The sequence below is a fragment of the Anthonomus grandis genome, chromosome 16, assembly GCF_022605725.1.
Source record: "Anthonomus grandis grandis chromosome 16, icAntGran1.3, whole genome shotgun sequence".
In the NCBI taxonomy this organism is placed as follows: domain Eukaryota; kingdom Metazoa; phylum Arthropoda; class Insecta; order Coleoptera; family Curculionidae; genus Anthonomus; species Anthonomus grandis.
In genome coordinates, this window is record NC_065561.1 from 19,501,669 (window position 1) to 19,523,771 (window position 22,103).

Consider the following 22,103-nt stretch of genomic DNA (forward strand, 5'->3'; position numbering starts at 1 on the left):
GGCTAACACGTCTGAAGTTAGCCACATAGATATTAGGCCATTTAGTTTACACCACTTGTGTTTTAATTATTAATGTTTTTTATTGGTTGTTGATGCCTGGTAAATTTCTTTAAAATTAAATAGAGAATAGTAATGGAATTATAAATTCCAGGACTTTAAATAATTATTATTTTAGAGCCTGGAAGAAGCACAATTTTTAATTTTATTCCAAGTGTGTGAAATAACATTATTATATAAATAATGACAATAGTATGCCCTGTACCTCTGCCTGCACCAATTTTTTTTTAATTAAAAAGTCTAACTAAGGGAAAATTAACTCGTTGGCAAATGATGCAACGGTAATTTATTCCATAAAGCTCTGTAGCATCTAAAGTTACCCACATGTTGGGCGCCAATTTTCCTCTCATTCCAAAATCGCAAGTTGAGAACCTAATGAAATGCTTAATAGTTTCTAAATGTATTCATCAATTGGTCAAAACCTATAAAAAATATTGTGAAAATTGTCCTAATTGTACAGCCTAGTCTATATCTGGCATTACGCGTTAACTGTTAAAATATTTATGCAAAATTTCATAAAAATAAATCAAAATTATTAAAAGGACACCCTCTACCTCAAAAATGTATGCCTATATTCAGTAAATTCACTCCCTTTATTATCAACATCCTGTTTTTAAGAATACTTGAGAAAATCGTCCCCTTACGAAGAGGAAAAACAAACATAAAAGACGATAACACCTAAATTCATTCAAAAAAAAAAACATATTTTTATATCATTGTTTTTCACATAAGGGTTTTTATATTACATTTATAACGCTCCATAAAACCGCATTCACCAACATGTTATTTCGACATTGGAGATTTATATTGGCAATAAATACGAGTTATTTTTGCGATAAAAAGGGTATTACTTTGCAAATTATTAATATGCCTAAAAAGGGTGATTTTCTCTGCAGTTTTACCCGAAATAAATAGAACATATATAACGATATATTGCGGCCCTTAGGCCAGGTTTATTATCAATTTCCAGTCTAATTATATAAAAGACTTCTATTACCCGTTGTTGAAACTAACATGAGAACACAATGTGAATACTGTGGATATTCAATACCCTTGTTTGTTTTGTAATTCAAGGAATAGCAAAGGTAAATCACATATTGCAGATCCCTATCGATGCAATAACGGATATATTAATAAATATTTTAAATAATTTGAATTAGGAACACCAGGCTGCTGAAATGTATTATGTCTAATAACCTAGATAGGAAAAATCCTACAATACACACTGATGTGGATTAGGAATCCTTTAAAATATGTGGTATTAATTTATTAAAAAAAAAAGAAAAAAGTTTCCCAATTTTCATCTAAATTAGAAAAATCTCTTATAATTAAGTTCTTATATGATAATAGTCATGGCCAGCAACCGCAAGTATTTTCCTATCAAAAATTATTATGCAGCATAATACTTTCAAACTTCGGATTAGCGGAAGTACATAATTTGCAAAATAGGCACAAAATTTGCATTTCACTATTGGCGATACACGAGGGAAGTACGGCAGTCTCGCCTCGACAATTTAATTAGTATGCAAATAGCAGCAACTTTGTCATATATAGAGCTCATGGTCAGAATTAAATCAAAAAATAAACTTACTTAGAGATAATTAACAAGAAGCGTTCTTATTTACATAATCATTTTTGACTAAAGGAGCTAACGGTAGTGCAGATTTAATTTTAGACACACTGTATATTACCCAAACTTCTCGCACGTGTAGGTCAAACGAAATAAATAAAAAATCATATTTTTAAAGCATTGACCTGGATAAGATCCCCATTGTCCTGAGAGTTAAACCCCTTTTTTATACACACTGATCTGGATCAACTCTCCCGATTCTGTTGTATGCTTTAAAAACTAACTTTGACTACTTACAAGTCGGTATCTTGGTTATAAAAAATCCGGATGAGGCTGTGCACCAGTACGATTATGAAAGGGATGCCCCATCCGACGAAGTAGAACCACTTCATAGTGCGTTCTTCTCGCACGAAAACGACCACCAGGGCCAGGTGTAGATGTAGAGCCTCGCAGAACATCCACATGTAGTTCGCCACCATATAGTACTCTTTGGCTATGTGCAGAAACTGACACCAGGCCTAAAATTCGTATAAATTCAGACTAATATTGAGGAGCAAGTACTCCAGTGATCGTATAACATCTCTTGTTTGTTCAAAGAAGTTTCAGTTAGAATTATTAAAGTCCAAGATGTGGTAAATGATCAAGCCACGATGTAGAAAGTTTATTTAGTTCAAAGGTACTAGCTTAGCAAATATTGTTCGCTATACAAAGCTTCATTTAGGTTTAATTTTCTACTAAGCCACTTTCTTAAATCATTCTGACTCTATATCCTTTAAAAAGAAAATCTGAACATCACTTGAACTACCACTATTTTTTTTTTTTTTTTTAATTTATTCTAGAACAATTTCCTCATCAGAGTGATGATGGTCATGAATTTCCAAATCACGGTAATTACGAGAGTGCTTACCGGATTTTCAAGGGGGACAGCTACTTGCGGTATCACTTTCCTATACCAGACGATCCACATGATGTTGTTAAGTATAAAAGAGACGAAAAGCTGTACGTGAATTCGGATTCTTATGCACCTTAGGGTCCTAGAAATAAGGTTAATAATTACATAAATTTACAAAATGACACAAAAAGACAGTCACGATGCATGTGTTGAATTTAGTGTTTCGATAAAACATATTTATGGCGTTAAGAGGAGGACGAAGAAGCAGAAGGTGAATAATTAAACTCTTCCAGGCAGTTGTAGCATACACGCATTTCAACTGCCTGGAAGATTTAAGTCATTCTTTTCCTTCTTCCTCCTCTTCTTATCAATTTAATCCCTAAGTTTTAATCTTTCCCAGGGATCTGTGTTCTTGCACTTCTTTACTTCAACTGTCTGAACAAATAAAATCAACTTATCATTAAGAAATCATCATAAGAATACAACGCACTTAAGCACAGTCACGAGATTACATAGAATAGATTCATGGTAAATCTGATATTTACCACGAGATGCCGTATTAAAATATGGGATGCTCTGGTACCCGCTAATAGGTGGGTAGCGTTACTTCTCTAGAAATTACCTTTTAAGAGAATTGTTTGCTCGTAAGTAGTCACCCATTTCAAGGTCCCAGATCTCAAGAACTACTTGAGATATTTTAATGAAATAACAACCAAAATACTTCGAAAACTATGCTGTTTAAACGTCTATTATAGTCCAAGTAAATCCAACCAGTAGTTTTGGAAATATATGACTTTTTATCCAGTGAGATTCAAAAACATGGTTTGCTCTTCAAGGTGACCACTCACTTCAAAATCATAAATCTCAAAAACTACTAGAGATATTTTTATAAAATAACAAACATAATAATCTGGAAAGTATAAGCTAAAATTGCCTTTTAGAGTCCATGTCAATCCAACCTGTTGTTTTGGAAATATCCGACTTTATATCCAGTGAGATCCAAAAATATAGTTTGCTCTTCAAGGTGACTACTCAATTCAAGACACCACATCTCAAAAACTACTGGAGATATTTATCTAGAGTAATAAGCTTATTGATCCGGAAAGTCTAGTGTATAAATACATTTTTGGGCTTAAGTCAATCCAACCAGTAGTTTTGGAAATATCCGACTTTTTATCCAGTGAGATTCTAAAAAATGGTTTGCTCTTCAAGGTGACTACTCACTTCAAGACCCCATTTCTGAGAAACTACTGGAGATATTAATCTAGAATAACAAGATTAATGATTTGGAAAGTCCGGTGTATAAATAATTTTTAGGGTTTAAGTCAATTCAACCAGTAGTTTTGGAAATATCCGACTTTTTATCTAGTGAGATCCAAAAACATGGTTTGCTCTTCAAGGTGACCACTCAGTTCAAGACCCCATATCTCAAAAACTACTTGAGACATTTTTATAAAACAACAAGCATAATAATCCTTAAAATATGGTGTATAAATGCCTTTAAGAGTTCAAGTCAATCCAAATAGTAGTTGTGGAGATATCCGACTTTTTATCCAGTGAGATCCAAAAATATGGTTTACTTTTCAAGGCGACACTCACTTCAAGACCCTATATATAAAAAACTACTGGAGATTTTTTTGTAAAATGACAAGCATAATAATTTGGAAAGTCTGAGGTAAAAATGCTTTTAAGAGTCTAAGTCAATCAAATAAGTAGTTTTGGAAATATCCGACTTTGTGCCCAGTGAGATCCAAAAAAATGGTTTACTATTTAGGGTAAGCACTCATTTCAAAGTCTCAGATCTAAAAAGCTAATAGAAATAGTCTTGTCAAATAAGAAGCATAATGATCTTGAAAGCATGCTTTAAGAACCCTTCGAGGACAATAGAAGGTTTGCACACTGAAATGGACACACAAGACTCCCTAAGAACAAACAAATTCAACTGCCTTGAAAACTGAAATTGTTCTTCTTCATCGTTTTCGTCTTCTTCGTCTTCGTCTTCGTCTTTTTATTATTTTTTCTTCTTTGTTCTCTTCTTTTTTTTAATGTAATTATTTTTATTTTTTTAGGGAATTGGTGTTCCTCCATTTATTTGCCTCAACTGCCTGGAAGATCTAATTTATTAACGCACTTAATTTAACCTTAGTAAGAAATAAAGCAAATAGGAAACTGTAACACACACACGACAAAATAATGATAATTCTGCTATTTACCACGAGATACTGTACTAAAATATGGGATACTGTGGTACCTAATTACGCCATAAACTTGACAAAGAAACTTCAGACCGCCCTAAAAAGCACGGCAATAAATCACCTTTATTTTATTACACCCTGCTTGTTTACTATCCTCACTCATATATTTAATAGGAAAGGGTGAATGTAATATCACACCTCTGAGAAAAAATGCCGACGTGTACACCTTGTTTGGAAATAATTGCTGCTTGTTGTTTGATATACGATTTATTTGTGCACAAGGAATATTAAGGTTTAATGTGACGTGTAATAATGATTGTCTGAATAATTGGCAATTATTTTAATAAAGCGTTTTTAGAGGGTGCCTTAGCATATATATATATATGAAAAAGTCAATGTTTTTTTTACCTAAAAGACAAGAATATCCATAAGGAAACTAGGAGGGCCACTAGAGATATTCCATATCCTATTACGTACAGGAAATTCACAAAGTTGTAGAACTGAAAATAAAAAACGATTATTTAAATAAACTGATTAGCAAACGAATCGCGTTTTTTCAATAAATATTACCGCACTCACGCATCCACGACTTAATTGCAACAGAGTTTTCAAGTTATTGGAAAACTATTGGAAACTCTATAGGAAACTTAAACCCCTTAATTTGACGCGAACGTTCGACGTGCCACCGCGAAACTATGCAATTTTCTTCTTGATTTAACGTCTAAGTCCCAAATTTATCGTTTACGTAGGACGTTGACGGTATGAGAATTTACACTTCTGCGGGTTTAGACATCGAACAAGCGTAATCGACTTTTACGTATTTAATCGAGTCAATTTCTATTACCAAATTATTTCCATTTAAAAAAATGGCGCAAAATTTAATTGAAAATATCATTATTTGAGTAACGATTTTGATCACACCAAATTTTAAAAAATTTTAATATTAAAAATTTTATCACCTTATTAAATAGAACAAAGGTAAGGTCTCATCAAATGCATATCATTTTTTAAAAGCTACACGTGTTTCGCTCCTATCGGAGCATTATCAGGCCTAGACCTGCACAGATCACATTACAACAGATGTTTTAATGTGTAATCTGATGATGCTCCGAGAGGAGCGAAACACGTGTAGCTTTAAAAAAAAAAAAAGAAAAATTATATGGATTTGATGAGACCGTGACTTAGTGTCCTTACCATTGTTTTGTTTTCGTTTGGTCTCTTAGAGAAAAATGGATGATACGTTTCTATTATTAAATAGACCTCCTGTATATCCAAAAGTAACCAAGACTTTCTCGAATATTATTGTTAATTATTTAAAAATTTCAACCCCATACATAACTATACCGGCTTGGCAAACCTCGTTCTAAAGTGCGAAGGTCAAGGGGCAAATAAAATACGCTAGTAAAGTGAGTTCTGTAATAAATAAATGAAATAAATGAAAGGTGAATGGTACCTCTAAGGATTCGTAGTCAATACAGTCTCTATAGTCAGACCAGGTAACATTTTCATGATTAACGAACCAAGAACCGTTCTCCCAACATTGTTTGTAAGCCAACTTGTTGCTGTTGAACCCGTCTATCCTGGGACACGATTGGTTGGATATTGTGCCCGGTGGAGCGGGTGGCCAGCAGAGGGCGTCGTCGAACACTTCTGGACACCATCCTAGAATAATTAACAATTATAAAAAAAAACTGTAAATTTTATAAGAACAATTGTGAGAAGAGTATTTGGACCTTATTCCTTTGACCTTATTCCAAAAGCCTCTGGTCCAGAAACATTAAAGTATTGAAATATTTCTTCGCTGTGTTTTATAGAGCAAACATTAATATTTAGAACGTCTTAGCTAGATTTCAGAAGTTAATCCGGATAACACTCCTGAAGCTGTTTTTAGAAGTATACACTCTAAGATAGAGCTTTAGATTAATAATTTATTCTTTCTTGCCTTAACAGTTACCTTGAAGTTAAATTTGTAAAGTCTCACCTTCGATTGTGTTGTTCCGTTTCCCGCAGGTTGTAGTAGTATTGGAAATGTCTAGATCATTGCGGTCAAGTTGCGTCACATTTATCATAATTGTCTGGAAAAATTCAATATATGAGAAACGATATATATCTTTAAAATGTTAGAATGGATATATGTGAATTTATAAGAAATAAATCATGATTTTTGTTTTCAATCGTTTATCAAGTATGTAAAGAACAAGGCGCTGGTATACTTAAATTGATATGGAAAAAAATCATTTTTTGGTGCAAAATTTCGATACGGGGGGGTATACCCGAAAAATGAAAAATTCCAAACTTTGAAGGTCGATATCTCGGCTTCTATGGGAGCTATCGGGAAATTTCCAACGGTTTTGTCTTAGTTTCGTCGTTCTGAATCCAACGAGACCATCCACAAGGTCATAGCTCCCATATTAGCTGAGATCTCGCATTTTTGTAGCCCATTTTTGGGCTCAAAAACGGGGTCGAAAATTGACTTTTTTACGAATTTTCAAAGTGCTATAATTCCACTTGTTCTGGTCGAATTCCGTTATAATCCGGTGTTTTCGTAATGTAGGTGATGGGAATAAGCCGCTGATAGGGATTTCTATAGCTAATTTCGGGTATAAAGAAAATCGATTTTTCGCATTTTCAAAGTGCTGTAATTCCCTTAGTTTTTCTCGAAACTCATTATAACCCGGTGTTTTCGTGTTGTAGGTGATGGGAACAAGCCGCTGGTATAGTTAGTTCAAATTCGAAAAAAATCAATTTTTGGTGAAAAATTCGATACGGGGGGGTATACCCTTAAAATGAAAAATCCCAAACTTTGGAGGTCCATATCTCGGCTTCTATGGGCACTATCGGGAAAATTCCAACGGTTTTGACTTAGTTTCGTCCTTCTGAATCCAACAATACCATCCGCAAGGTCGTAGCTCCCATATTAGCTGAGATCTCGCATTTTTGTAGCCCATTTTTGGGCTCAAAAACGGGGTCGAAAATTGACTTTTTTACGAATTTTCAAAGTGCTATAATTCCACTTGTTCTGGTCGAATTCCGTTATAATCCGGTGTTTTCGTAATGTAGGTGATGGGAATAAGCCGCTGATAGGGATTTCTATAGCTAATTTCGGGTATAAAGAAAATCGATTTTTCGCATTTTCAAAGTGCTGTAATTCCCTTAGTTTTTCTCGAAACTCATTATAACCCGGTGTTTTCGTGTTGTAGGTGATGGGAACAAGCCGCTGGTATAGTTAGTTCAAATTCGAAAAAAATCAATTTTTGGTGAAAAATTCGATACGGGGGGGTATACCCTTAAAATGAAAAATCCCAAACTTTGGAGGTCCATATCTCGGCTTCTATGGGCACTATCGGAAAAATTCCAACGGTTTTGACTTAGTTTCGTCCTTCTGAATCCAACGAGACCATCCGCAAGGTCGTAGCTCTTATATTAGCTGAGATCTCGCATTTTTGTAGCCCATTTTTGGGCTCAAAAACGGGGTCGAAAATTGACTTTTTTACGAATTTTCAAAGTGCTATAATTCCACTTGTTCTAGTCGAATTCCGTTATAATCCGGTGTTTTCGTAATGTAGGTGATGGGAATAAGCCGCTGATAGGGATTTCTATAGCTAATTTCGGGTTTAAAGAAAATCGATTTTTCGCATTTTCAAAGTGCTGTAATTCCCTTAGTTTTTCTCGAAACTCATTATAACCCGGTGTTTTCGTGTTGTAGGTGATGGGAACAAGCCGCTGGTATAGTTAGTTCAAATTCGAAAAAAATCAATTTTTGGTGAAAAATTCGATACGGGGGGGTATACCCTTAAAATGAAAAATCCCAAACTTTGGAGGTCCATATCTCGGCTTCTATGGGAGCTATCGGAAAATTTCCAACGGTTTTGTCTTAGTTTCGTCGTTCTGAATCCAACGAGACCATCCACAAGGTCGTAGCTCCCATATTAGCTGAGATCTCGCATTTTTGTAGCCCATTTTTGGGCTCAAAAACGGGGTCGAAAATTGACTTTTTTACGAATTTTCAAAGTGCTATAATTCCACTTGTTCTGGTCGAATTCCGTTATAATCCGGTGTTTTCGTAATGTAGGTGATGGGAATAAGCCGCTGATAGGGATTTCTATAGCTAATTTCGGGTTTAAAGAAAATCGATTTTTCGCATTTTCAAAGTGCTGTAATTCCCTTAGTTTTTCTCGAAACTCATTATAACCCGGTGTTTTCGTGTTGTAGGTGATGGGAACAAGCCGCTGGTATAGTTAGTTCAAATTCGAAAAAAATCAATTTTTGGTGAAAAATTCGATACGGGGGGGTATACCCTTAAAATGAAAAATCCCAAACTTTGGAGGTCCATATCTCGGCTTCTATGGGCACTATCGGGAAAATTCCAACGGTTTTGACTTAGTTTCGTCCTTCTGAATCCAACGATACCATCCGCAAGGTCGTAGCTCCCATATTAGCTGAGATCTCGCATTTTTGTAGCCCATTTTTGGGCTCAAAAACGGGGTCGAAAATTGACTTTTTTACGAATTTTCAAAGTGCTATAATTCCACTTGTTCTGGTCGAATTCCGTTATAATCCGGTGTTTTCGTAATGTAGGTGATGGGAATAAGCCGCTGATAGGGATTTCTATAGCTAATTTCGGGTATAAAGAAAATCGATTTTTCGCATTTTCAAAGTGCTGTAATTCCCTTAGTTTTTCTCGAAACTCATTATAACCCGGTGTTTTCGTGTTGTAGGTGATGGGAACAAGCCGCTGGTATAGTTAGTTCAAATTCGAAAAAAATCAATTTTTGGTGAAAAATTCGATACGGGGGGGTATACCCTTAAAATGAAAAATCCCAAACTTTGGAGGTCCATATCTCGGCTTCTATGGGCACTATCGGAAAAATTCCAACGGTTTTGACTTAGTTTCGTCCTTCTAAATCCAACGAGACCATCCGCAAGGTCGTAGCTCTTATATTAGCTGAGATCTCGCATTTTTGTAGCCCATTTTTGGGCTCAAAAACGGGGTCGAAAATTGACTTTTTTACGAATTTTCAAAGTGCTATAATTCCACTTGTTCTAGTCGAATTCCGTTATAATCCGGTGTTTTCGTAATGTAGGTGATGGGAATAAGCCGCTGATAGGGATTTCTATAGCTAATTTCGGGTTTAAAGAAAATCGATTTTTCGCATTTTCAAAGTGCTGTAATTCCCTTAGTTTTTCTCGAAACTCATTATAACCCGGTGTTTTCGTGTTGTAGGTGATGGGAACAAGCCGCTGGTATAGTTAGTTCAAATTCGAAAAAAATCAATTTTTGGTGAAAAATTCGATACGGGGGGGTATACCCTTAAAATGAAAAATCCCAAACTTTGGAGGTCCATATCTCGGCTTCTATGGGCACTATCGGGAAAATTCCAACGGTTTTGGCTTAGTTTCGTCCTTCTGAATCCAACGAGACCATCCGCAAGGTCGTAGCTCCCATATTAGCTGAGATCTCGCATTTTTGTAGCCCATTTTTGGGCTCAAAAACGGGGTCGAAAATTGACTTTTTTACGAATTTTCAAAGTGCTATAATTCCACTTGTTCTGGTCGAATTCCGTTATAATCCGGTGTTTTCGTAATGTAGGTGATGGGAATAAGCCGCTGATAGGGATTTCTATAGCTAATTTCGGGTTTAAAGAAAATCGATTTTTCGCATTTTCAAAGTGCTGTAATTCCCTTAGTTTTTCTCGAAACTCATTATAACCCGGTGTTTTCGTGTTGTAGGTGATGGGAACAAGCCGCTGGTATAGTTATTTCAAATTCGAAAAAAATCAATTTTTGGTGAAAAATTCGATACGGGGGGGTATACCCTTAAAATAAAAAATCCCAAACTTTGGAGGTCCATATCTCGGCTTCTATGGGCACTATCGGGAAAATTCCAACGGTTTTGGCTTAGTTTCGTCCTTCTGAATCCAACGAGACCATCCGCAAGGTCGTAGCTCCCATATTAGCTGAGATCTCGCATTTTTGTAGCCCATTTTTGGGCTCAAAAACGGGGTCGAAAATTGACTTTTTTACGAATTTTCAAAGTGTTATAATTCCACTTGTTCTGGTCGAATTCCGTTAAAATCCGGTGTTTTCGTAATGTAGGTGATGGGAATAAGCCGCTGATAGGGATTTCTATAGCTAATTTCGGGTTTAAAGAAAATCGATTTTTTGCATTTTCAAAGTGCTGTAATTCCCTTAGTTTTTCTCGAAACTCATTATAACCCGGTGTTTTCGTGTTGTAGGTGATGGGAACAAGCCGCTGGTATAGTTAGTTTAAATTCGAAAAAAATCAATTGTTGGTGAAAAATTCGATACGGGGGGGTATACCCTTAAAATGAAAAATCCCAAACTTTGGAGGTCTATATCTCGGCTTCTATAGGCACTATCGGGAAAATTCCAACGGTTTTGGCTTAGTTTCGTCCTTCTGAATCCAACGAGACCATCCGCAAGGTCGTAGCTCCCATATTAGCTGAGATCTCGCATTTTTGTAGCCCATTTTTGGGCTCAAAAACGGGGTCGAAAATTGACTTTTTTACGAATTTTCAAAGTGCTATAATTCCACTTGTTCTGGTCGAATTCCGTTATAATCCGGTGTTTTCGTAATGTAGGTGATGGGAATAAGCCGCTGATAGGGATTTCTATAGCTAATTTCGGGTTTAAAGAAAATCGATTTTTCGCATTTTCAAAGTGCTGTAATTCCCTTAGTTTTTCTCGAAACTCATTATAACCCGGTGTTTTCGTGTTGTAGGTGATGGGAACAAGCCGCTGGTATACTTAGTTCAAATTCGAAAAAAATCAATTTTTGGTGAAAAATTCGATACGGGGGGGTATACCCTTAAAATGAAAAATCCCAAACTTTGGAGGTCCATATCTCGGCTTCTATGGGCACTATCGGGAAAATTCCAACGGTTTTGGCTTAGTTTCGTCCTTCTGAATCCAACGAGACCATCCGCAAGGTCGTAGCTCCCATATTAGCTGAGATCTCGCATTTTTGTAGCCCATTTTTGGGCTCAAAAACGGGGTCGAAAATTGACTTTTTTACGAATTTTCAAAGTGCTATAATTCCACTTGTTCTGGTCGAATTCCGTTATAATCCGGTGTTTTCGTAATGTAGGTGATGGGAATAAGCCGCTGATAGGGATTTCTATAGCTAATTTCGGGTTTAAAGAAAATCGATTTTTCGCATTTTCAAAGTGCTGTAATTCCCTTAGTTTTTCTCGAAACTCATTATAACCCGGTGTTTTCGTGTTGTAGGTGATGGGAACAAGCCGCTGGTATAGTTAGTTCAAATTCGAAAAAAATTAATTTTTGGTGAAAAATTCGATACGGGGAGGTATACCCTTAAAATGAAAAATCCCAAACTTTGGAGGTCCATATCTCGGCTTCTATGGGCACTATCGGGAAAATTCCAACGGTTTTGGCTTAGTTTCGTCCTTCTGAATCCAACGAGACCATCCGCAAGGTCGTAGCTCCCATATTAGCTGAGATCTCGCATTTTTGTAGCCCATTTTTGGGCTCAAAAACGGGGTCGAAAATTGACTTTTTTACGAATTTTCAAAGTGCTATAATTCCACTTGTTCTGGTCGAATTCCGTTATAATCCGGTGTTTTCGTAATGTAGGTTATGGGAATAAGCCGCTTTTAGGGATTTCTATAGCTAATTTCGGGTTTAAAGAAAATCGATTTTTCGCATTTTCAAAGTGCTGTAATTCCCTTAGTTTTTCTCCAAACTCATTATAACCCGGTGTTTTCGTGTTGTAGGTGATGGGAACAAGCCGCTGGTAGAGTTAGTTCAAATTCGAAAAAAATCAATTTTTGGTGAAAAATTCGATACGGTGGGGTATACCCTTAAAATGAAAAATCCCAAACTTTGGAGGTCCATATCTCGGCTTCTATGGGCACTATCGGGAAAATTCCAACGGTTTTGGCTTAGTTTCGTCCTTCTGAATCCAACGAGACCATCCGCAAGGTCGTAGCTCTAATATTAGCTGAGATCTCGCATTTTTGTAGCCCATTTTTGGGCTCAAAAACGGGGTCGAAAATTGACTTTTTTACGAATTTTCAAAGTGCTATAATTCCACTTGTTCTGGTCGAATTCCGTTATAATCCGGTGTTTTCGTAATGTAGGTGATGGGAATAAGCCGCTGATAGGGATTTCTATAGCTAATTTCGGGTTTAAAGAAAATCGATTTTTCGCATTTTCAAAGTGCTGTAATTCCCTTAGTTTTTCTCGAAACTCATTATAACCCGGTGTTTTCGTGTTGTAGGTGATGGGAACAAGCCGCTGGTATACTTAGTTCAAATTCGAAAAAAATCAATTTTTGGTGAAAAATTCGATACGGGGGGGTATACCCTTAAAATGAAAAATCCCAAACTTTGGAGGTCCATATCTCGGCTTCTATGGGCACTATCGGGAAAATTCCAACGGTTTTGGCTTAGTTTCGTCCTTCTGAATCCAACGAGACCATCCGCAAGGTCGTAGCTCTAATATTAGCTGAGATCTCGCATTTTTGTAGCCCATTTTTGGGCTCAAAAACGGGGTCGAAAATTGACTTTTTTACGAATTTTCAAAGTGCTATAATTCCACTTGTTCTGGTCGAATTCCGTTATAATCCGGTGTTTTCGTAATGTAGGTGATGGGAATAAGCCGCTGATAGGGATTTCTATAGCTAATTTCGGGTTTAAAGAAAATCGATTTTTCGCATTTTCAAAGTGCTGTAATTCCCTTAGTTTTTCTCGAAACTCATTATAACCCGGTGTTTTCGTGTTGTAGGTGATGGGAACAAGCCGCTGGTATACTTAGTTCAAATTCGAAAAAAATCAATTTTTGGTGAAAAATTCGATACGGGGGGGTATACCCTTAAAATGAAAAATCCCAAACTTTGGAGGTCCATATCTCGGCTTCTATGGGCACTATCGGGAAAATTCCAACGGTTTTGGCTTAGTTTCGTCCTTCTGAATCCAACGAGACCATCCGCAAGGTCGTAGCTCTAATATTAGCTGAGATCTCGCATTTTTGTAGCCCATTTTTGGGCTCAAAAACGGGGTCGAAAATTGACTTTTTTACGAATTTTCAAAGTGCTATAATTCCACTTGTTCTGGTCGAATTCCGTTATAATCCGGTGTTTTCGTAATGTAGGTGATGGGAATAAGCCGCTGATAGGGATTTCTATAGCTAATTTCGGGTTTAAAGAAAATCGATTTTTCGCATTTTCAAAGTGCTGTAATTCCCTTAGTTTTTCTCGAAACTCATTATAACCCGGTGTTTTCGTGTTGTAGGTGATGGGAACAAGCCGCTGGTATAGTTAGTTCAAATTCGAAAAAAATCAATTTTTGGTGAAAAATTCGATACGGGGGGGTATACCCTTAAAATGAAAAATCCCAAACTTTGGAGGTCCATATCTCGGCTTCTATAGGCACTATCGGGAAAATTCCAACGGTTTTGGCTTAGTTTCGTCCTTCTGAATCCAACGAGACCATCCGCAAGGTCGTAGCTCTTATATTAGCTGAGATCTCGCATTTTTGTAGCCCATTTTTGGGCTCAAAAACGGGGTCGAAAATTGACTTTTTTACGAATTTTCAAAGTGCTATAATTCCACTTGTTCTGGTCGAATTCCGTTATAATCCGGTGTTTTCGTAATGTAGGTGATGGGAATAAGCCGCTGATAGGGATTTCTATAGCTAATTTCGGGTTTAAAGAAAATCGATTTTTCGCATTTTCAAAGTGCTGTAATTCCCTTAGTTTTTCTCGAAACTCATTATAACCCGGTGTTTTCGTGTTGTAGGTGATGGGAACAAGCCGCTGGTATAGTTAGTTCAAATTCGAAAAAAATCAATTTTTGGTGAAAAATTCGATACGGGGGGGTATACCCTTAAAATGAAAAATCCCAAACTTTGGAGGTCCATATCTCGGCTTCTATGGGCACTATCGGGAAAATTCCAACGGTTTTGACTTAGTTTCGTCCTTCTGAATCCAACGAGACCATCCGCAAGGTCGTAGCTCTAATATTAGCTGAGATCTCGCATTTTTGTAGCCCATTTTTGGGCTCAAAAACGGGGTCGAAAATTGACTTTTTTACGAATTTTCAAAGTGTTATAATTCCACTTGTTCTGGTCGAATTCCGTTAAAATCCGGTGTTTTCGTAATGTAGGTGATGGGAATAAGCCGCTGATAGGGATTTCTATAGCTAATTTCGGGTTTAAAGAAAATCGATTTTTCGCATTTTCAAAGTGCTGTAATTCCCTTAGTTTTTCTCGAAACTCATTATAACCCGGTGTTTTCGTGTTGTAGGTGATGGGAACAAGCCGCTGGTATAGTTAGTTCAAATTCGAAAAAAATCAATTTTTGGTGAAAAATTCGATACGGGGGGGTATACCCTTAAAATGAAAAATCCCAAACTTTGGAGGTCCATATCTCGGCTTCTATGGGCACTATCGGGAAAATTCCAACGGTTTTGACTTAGTTTCGTCCTTCTGAATCCAACGAGACCATCCGCAAGGTCGTAGCTCTTATATTAGCTGAGATCTCGCATTTTTGTAGCCCATTTTTGGGCTCAAAAACGGGGTCGAAAATTGACTTTTTTACGAATTTTCAAAGTGCTATAATTTCACTTGTTCTGGTCGAATTCCGTTATAATCCGGTGTTTTCGTAATGAAGGTGATGGGAATAAGCCGCTGATAGGGATTTCTATAGCTAATTTCGGGTTTAAAGAAAATCGATTTTTCGCATTTTCAAAGTGCTGTAATTCCCTTAGTTTTTCTCGAAACTCATTATAACCCGGTGTTTTCGTGTTGTAGGTGATGGGAACAAGCCGCTGGTATACTTAGTTCAAATTCGAAAAAAATCAATTTTTGGTGAAAAATTCGATACGGGGGGGTATACCCTTAAAATGAAAAATCCCAAACTTTGGAGGTCCATATCTCGGCTTCTATGGGCACTATCGGGAAAATTCCAACGGTTTTGGCTTAGTTTCGTCCTTCTGAATCCAACGAGACCATCCGCAAGGTCGTAGCTCCCATATTAGCTGAGATCTCGCATTTTTGTAGCCCATTTTTGGGCTCAAAAACGGGGTCGAAAATTGACTTTTTTACGAATTTTCAAAGTGCTATAATTCCACTTGTTCTGGTCGAATTCCGTTATAATCCGGTGTTTTCGTAATGTAGGTGATGGGAATAAGCCGCTGATAGGGATTTCTATAGCTAATTTCGGATTTAAAGAAAATCGATTTTTCGCATTTTCAAAGTGCTGTAATTCCCTTAGTTTTTCTCGAAACTCATTATAACCCGGTGTTTTCGTGTTGTAGGTGATGGGAACAAGCCGCTGGTATATTTAGTTCAAATTCGAAAAAAAATCAATTTTTGGTGAAAAATTCGATACGGGGGGGTATACCCTTAAAATGAAAAATCCCAAACTTTGGAGGTCCATATCTCGGCTTCTATGGGCACTATCGGGAAAATTCCAACGGTTTTGGCTTAGTTTCGTCCTTCTGAATCCAACGAGACCATCCGCAAGGTCGTAGCTCCCATATTAGCTGAGATCTCGCATTTTTGTAGCCCATTTTTGGGCTCAAAAACGGGGTCGAAAATTGACTTTTTTACGAATTTTCAAAGTGCTATAATTCCACTTGTTCTGGTCGAATTCCGTTATAATCCGGTGTTTTCGTAATGTAGGTGATGGGAATAAGCCGCTGATAGGGATTTCTATAGCTAATTTCGGGTTTAAAGAAAATCGATTTTTCGCATTTTCAAAGTGCTGTAATTCCCTTAGTTTTTCTCGAAACTCATTATAACCCGGTGTTTTCGTGTTGTAGGTGATGGGAACAAGCCGCTGGTATAGTTAGTTCAAATTCGAAAAAAATCAATTTTTGGTGAAAAATTCGATACGGGGGGGTATACCCTTAAAATGAAAAATCCCAAACTTTGGAGGTCCATATCTCGGCTTCTATGGGCACTATCGGGAAAATTCCAACGGTTTTGACTTAGTTTCGTCCTTTTGAATCCAACGAGACCATCCGCAAGGTCGTAGCTCTTATATTAGCTGAGATCTCGCATTTTTGTAGCCCATTTTTGGGCTCAAAAACGGGGTCGAAAATTGACTTTTTTACGAATTTTCAAAGTGGTATAATTCCACTTGTTCTGGTCGAATTCCGTTATAATCCGGTGTTTTCGTAATGTAGGTGATGGGAATAAGCCGCTGATAGGGATTTCTATAGCTAATTTCGGGTTTAAAGAAAATCGATTTTTCGCATTTTCAAAGTGCTGTAATCCCTTAGTTTTTCTCGAAACTCATTATAACCCGGTGTTTTCGTGTTGTAGGTGATGGGAACAAGCCGCTGGTATAGTTAGTTCAAATTCGAAAAAAATCAATTTTTGGTGAAAAATTCGATACGGGGGGGTATACCCTTAAAATGAAAAATCCCAAACTTTGGAGGTCCATATCTCGGCTTCTATAGGCACTATCGGAAAAATTCCAACGGTTTTGGCTTAGTTTCGTCCTTCTGAATCCAACGAGACCATCCGCAAGGTCGTAGCTCCCATATTAGCTGAGATCTCGCATTTTTGTAGCCCATTTTTGGGCTCAAAAACGGGGTCGAAAATTGACTTTTTTACGAATTTTCAAAGTGCTATAATTCCACTTGTTCTGGTCGAATTCCGTTATAATCCGGTGTTTTCGTAATGTAGGTGATATGAATAAGCCACTGATAGGGGTTTCTATAACTAATTTCGGGTTTAAAGAAAATCGATTTTTCGCATTTTCAAAGTGCTGTAATTCCCTTAGTTTTTCTCGAAACTCATTATAACCCGGTGTTTTCGTGTTGTAGGTGATGGGAACAAGCCGCTGGTATAGTTAGTTCAAATTCGAAAAAAATCAATTTTTGGTGAAAAATTCGATACGGGGGGGTATACCCTTAAAATGAAAAATCCCAAACTTTGGAGGTCCATATCTCGGCTTCTATAGGCACTATCGGAAAAATTCCAACGGTTTTGGCTTAGTTTCGTCCTTCTGAATCCAACGAGACCATCCGCAAGGTCGTAGCTTCCATATTAGCTGAGATCTCGCATTTTTGTAGCCCATTTTTGGGCTCAAAAACGGGGTCGAAAATTGACTTTTTTACGAATTTTCAAAGTGCTATAATTCCACTTGTTCTGGTCGAATTCCGTTATAATCCGGTGTTTTCGTAATGTAGGTGATATGAATAAGCCACTGATAGGGGTTTCTATAACTAATTTCGGGTTTAAAGAAAATCGATTTTTCGCATTTTCAAAGTGCTGTAATTCCCTTAGTTTTTCTCGAAACTCATTATAACCCGGTGTTTTCGTGTTGTAGGTGATGGGAACAAGCCGCTGGTATAGTTAGTTCAAATTCGAAAAAAATCAATTTTTGGTGAAAAATTCGATACGGGGGGGTATACCCTTAAAATGAAAAATCCCAAACTTTGGAGGTCCATATATCGGCTTCTATGGGCACTATCGGGAAAATTCCAACGGTTTTGACTTAGTTTCGTCCTTTTGAATCCAACGAGACCATCCGCAAGGTCGTAGCTCTTATATTAGCTGAGATCTCGCATTTTTGTAGCCCATTTTTGGGCTCAAAAACGGGGTCGAAAATTGACTTTTTTACGAATTTTCAAAGTGCTATAATTCCACTTGTTCTGGTCGAATTCCGTTATAATCCGGTGTTTTCGTAATGTAGGTGATGGGAATAAGCCGCTTTTAGGGATTTCTATAGCTAATTTCGGGTTTAAAGAAAATCGATTTTTCGCATTTTCAAAGTGCTGTAATTCCCTTAGTTTTTCTCCAAACTCATTATAACCCGGTGTTTTCGTGTTGTAGGTGATGGGAACAAGCCGCTGGTAGAGTTAGTTCAAATTCGAAAAAAATCAATTTTTGGTGAAAAATTCGATACGGTGGGGTATACCCTTAAAATGAAAAATCCCAAACTTTGGAGGTCCATATCTCGGCTTCTATGGGCACTATCGGGAAAATTCCAACGGTTTTGGCTTAGTTTCGTCCTTCTGAATCCAACGAGACCATCCGCAAGGTCGTAGCTCTAATATTAGCTGAGATCTCGCATTTTTGTAGCCCATTTTTGGGCTCAAAAACGGGGTCGAAAATTGACTTTTTTACGAATTTTCAAAGTGCTATAATTCCACTTGTTCTGGTCGAATTCCGTTATAATCCGGTGTTTTCGTAATGTAGGTGATGGGAATAAGCCGCTGATAGGGATTTCTATAGCTAATTTCGGGTTTAAAGAAAATCGATTTTTCGCATTTTCAAAGTGCTGTAATTCCCTTAGTTTTTCTCGAAACTCATTATAACCCGGTGTTTTCGTGTTGTAGGTGATGGGAACAAGCCGCTGGTATACTTAGTTCAAATTCGAAAAAAATCAATTTTTGGTGAAAAATTCGATACGGGGGGGTATACCCTTAAAATGAAAAATCCCAAACTTTGGAGGTCCATATCTCGGCTTCTATGGGCACTATCGGGAAAATTCCAACGGTTTTGGCTTAGTTTCGTCCTTCTGAATCCAACGAGACCATCCGCAAGGTCGTAGCTCTAATATTAGCTGAGATCTCGCATTTTTGTAGCCCATTTTTGGGCTCAAAAACGGGGTCGAAAATTGACTTTTTTACGAATTTTCAAAGTGCTATAATTCCACTTGTTCTGGTCGAATTCCGTTATAATCCGGTGTTTTCGTAATGTAGGTGATGGGAATAAGCCGCTGATAGGGATTTCTATAGCTAATTTCGGGTTTAAAGAAAATCGATTTTTCGCATTTTCAAAGTGCTGTAATTCCCTTAGTTTTTCTCGAAACTCATTATAACCCGGTGTTTTCGTGTTGTAGGTGATGGGAACAAGCCGCTGGTATAGTTAGTTCAAATTCGAAAAAAATCAATTTTTGGTGAAAAATTCGATACGGGGGGGTATACCCTTAAAATGAAAAATCCCAAACTTTGGAGGTCCATATCTCGGCTTCTATAGGCACTATCGGGAAAATTCCAACGGTTTTGGCTTAGTTTCGTCCTTCTGAATCCAACGAGACCATCCGCAAGGTCGTAGCTCTTATATTAGCTGAGATCTCGCATTTTTGTAGCCCATTTTTGGGCTCAAAAACGGGGTCGAAAATTGACTTTTTTACGAATTTTCAAAGTGCTATAATTCCACTTGTTCTGGTCGAATTCCGTTATAATCCGGTGTTTTCGTAATGTAGGTGATGGGAATAAGCCGCTGATAGGGATTTCTATAGCTAATTTCGGGTTTAAAGAAAATCGATTTTTCGCATTTTCAAAGTGCTGTAATTCCCTTAGTTTTTCTCGAAACTCATTATAACCCGGTGTTTTCGTGTTGTAGGTGATGGGAACAAGCCGCTGGTATAGTTAGTTCAAATTCGAAAAAAATCAATTTTTGGTGAAAAATTCGATACGGGGGGGTATACCCTTAAAATGAAAAATCCCAAACTTTGGAGGTCCATATCTCGGCTTCTATGGGCACTATCGGGAAAATTCCAACGGTTTTGACTTAGTTTCGTCCTTCTGAATCCAACGAGACCATCCGCAAGGTCGTAGCTCTAATATTAGCTGAGATCTCGCATTTTTGTAGCCCATTTTTGGGCTCAAAAACGGGGTCGAAAATTGACTTTTTTACGAATTTTCAAAGTGTTATAATTCCACTTGTTCTGGTCGAATTCCGTTAAAATCCGGTGTTTTCGTAATGTAGGTGATGGGAATAAGCCGCTGATAGGGATTTCTATAGCTAATTTCGGGTTTAAAGAAAATCGATTTTTCGCATTTTCAAAGTGCTGTAATTCCCTTAGTTTTTCTCGAAACTCATTATAACCCGGTGTTTTCGTGTTGTAGGTGATGGGAACAAGCCGCTGGTATAGTTAGTTCAAATTCGAAAAAAATCAATTTTTGGTGAAAAATTCGATACGGGGGGGTATACCCTTAAAATGAAAAATCCCAAACTTTGGAGGTCCATATCTCGGCTTCTATGGGCACTATCGGGAAAATTCCAACGGTTTTGACTTAGTTTCGTCCTTCTGAATCCAACGAGACCATCCGCAAGGTCGTAGCTCTTATATTAGCTGAGATCTCGCATTTTTGTAGCCCATTTTTGGGCTCAAAAACGGGGTCGAAAATTGACTTTTTTACGAATTTTCAAAGTGCTATAATTTCACTTGTTCTGGTCGAATTCCGTTATAATCCGGTGTTTTCGTAATGAAGGTGATGGGAATAAGCCGCTGATAGGGATTTCTATAGCTAATTTCGGGTTTAAAGAAAATCGATTTTTCGCATTTTCAAAGTGCTGTAATTCCCTTAGTTTTTCTCGAAACTCATTATAACCCGGTGTTTTCGTGTTGTAGGTGATGGGAACAAGCCGCTGGTATACTTAGTTCAAATTCGAAAAAAATCAATTTTTGGTGAAAAATTCGATACGGGGGGGTATACCCTTAAAATGAAAAATCCCAAACTTTGGAGGTCCATATCTCGGCTTCTATGGGCACTATCGGGAAAATTCCAACGGTTTTGGCTTAGTTTCGTCCTTCTGAATCCAACGAGACCATCCGCAAGGTCGTAGCTCCCATATTAGCTGAGATCTCGCATTTTTGTAGCCCATTTTTGGGCTCAAAAACGGGGTCGAAAATTGACTTTTTTACGAATTTTCAAAGTGCTATAATTCCACTTGTTCTGGTCGAATTCCGTTATAATCCGGTGTTTTCGTAATGTAGGTGATGGGAATAAGCCGCTGATAGGGATTTCTATAGCTAATTTCGGGTTTAAAGAAAATCGATTTTTCGCATTTTCAAAGTGCTGTAATTCCCTTAGTTTTTCTCGAAACTCATTATAACCCGGTGTTTTCGTGTTGTAGGTGATGGGAACAAGCCGCTGGTATAGTTAGTTCAAATTCGAAAAAAATCAATTTTTGGTGAAAAATTCGATACGGGGGGGTATACCCTTAAAATGAAAAATCCCAAACTTTGGAGGTCCATATCTCGGCTTCTATGGGCACTATCGGGAAAATTCCAACGGTTTTGACTTAGTTTCGTCCTTTTGAATCCAACGAGACCATCCGCAAGGTCGTAGCTCTTATATTAGCTGAGATCTCGCATTTTTGTAGCCCATTTTTGGGCTCAAAAACGGGGTCGAAAATTGACTTTTTTACGAATTTTCAAAGTGGTATAATTCCACTTGTTCTGGTCGAATTCCGTTATAATCCGGTGTTTTCGTAATGTAGGTGATGGGAATAAGCCGCTGATAGGGATTTCTATAGCTAATTTCGGGTTTAAAGAAAATCGATTTTTCGCATTTTCAAAGTGCTGTAATCCCTTAGTTTTTCTCGAAACTCATTATAACCCGGTGTTTTCGTGTTGTAGGTGATGGGAACAAGCCGCTGGT

General features: G+C 37.4%; 1 protein-coding gene across 4 annotated transcripts in view; it reads right to left on the bottom strand.

Moving 5' to 3' along the window:
- LOC126745662 (calcitonin receptor-like) overlaps nt 1-22,103 on the bottom strand; it is a 112,645-nt gene that overhangs the window by 22,033 nt on the left and 68,509 nt on the right. For all 4 annotated transcript variants that reach the window (XM_050453608.1, XM_050453607.1, XM_050453609.1 and 1 more), the window contains exons 2-6: nt 6,696-6,789; nt 6,168-6,376; nt 5,123-5,214; nt 2,535-2,661; nt 1,925-2,145 (exon numbers count right to left, since the gene is read on the bottom strand). In XM_050453608.1, the coding sequence (XP_050309565.1) occupies nt 1,925-2,145; nt 2,535-2,661; nt 5,123-5,214; nt 6,168-6,376; nt 6,696-6,783 (737 nt within the window). In that variant the 5' untranslated portion in view covers nt 6,784-6,789. The remainder of the gene's footprint in view (nt 1-1,924; nt 2,146-2,534; nt 2,662-5,122; nt 5,215-6,167; nt 6,377-6,695; nt 6,790-22,103) is intronic.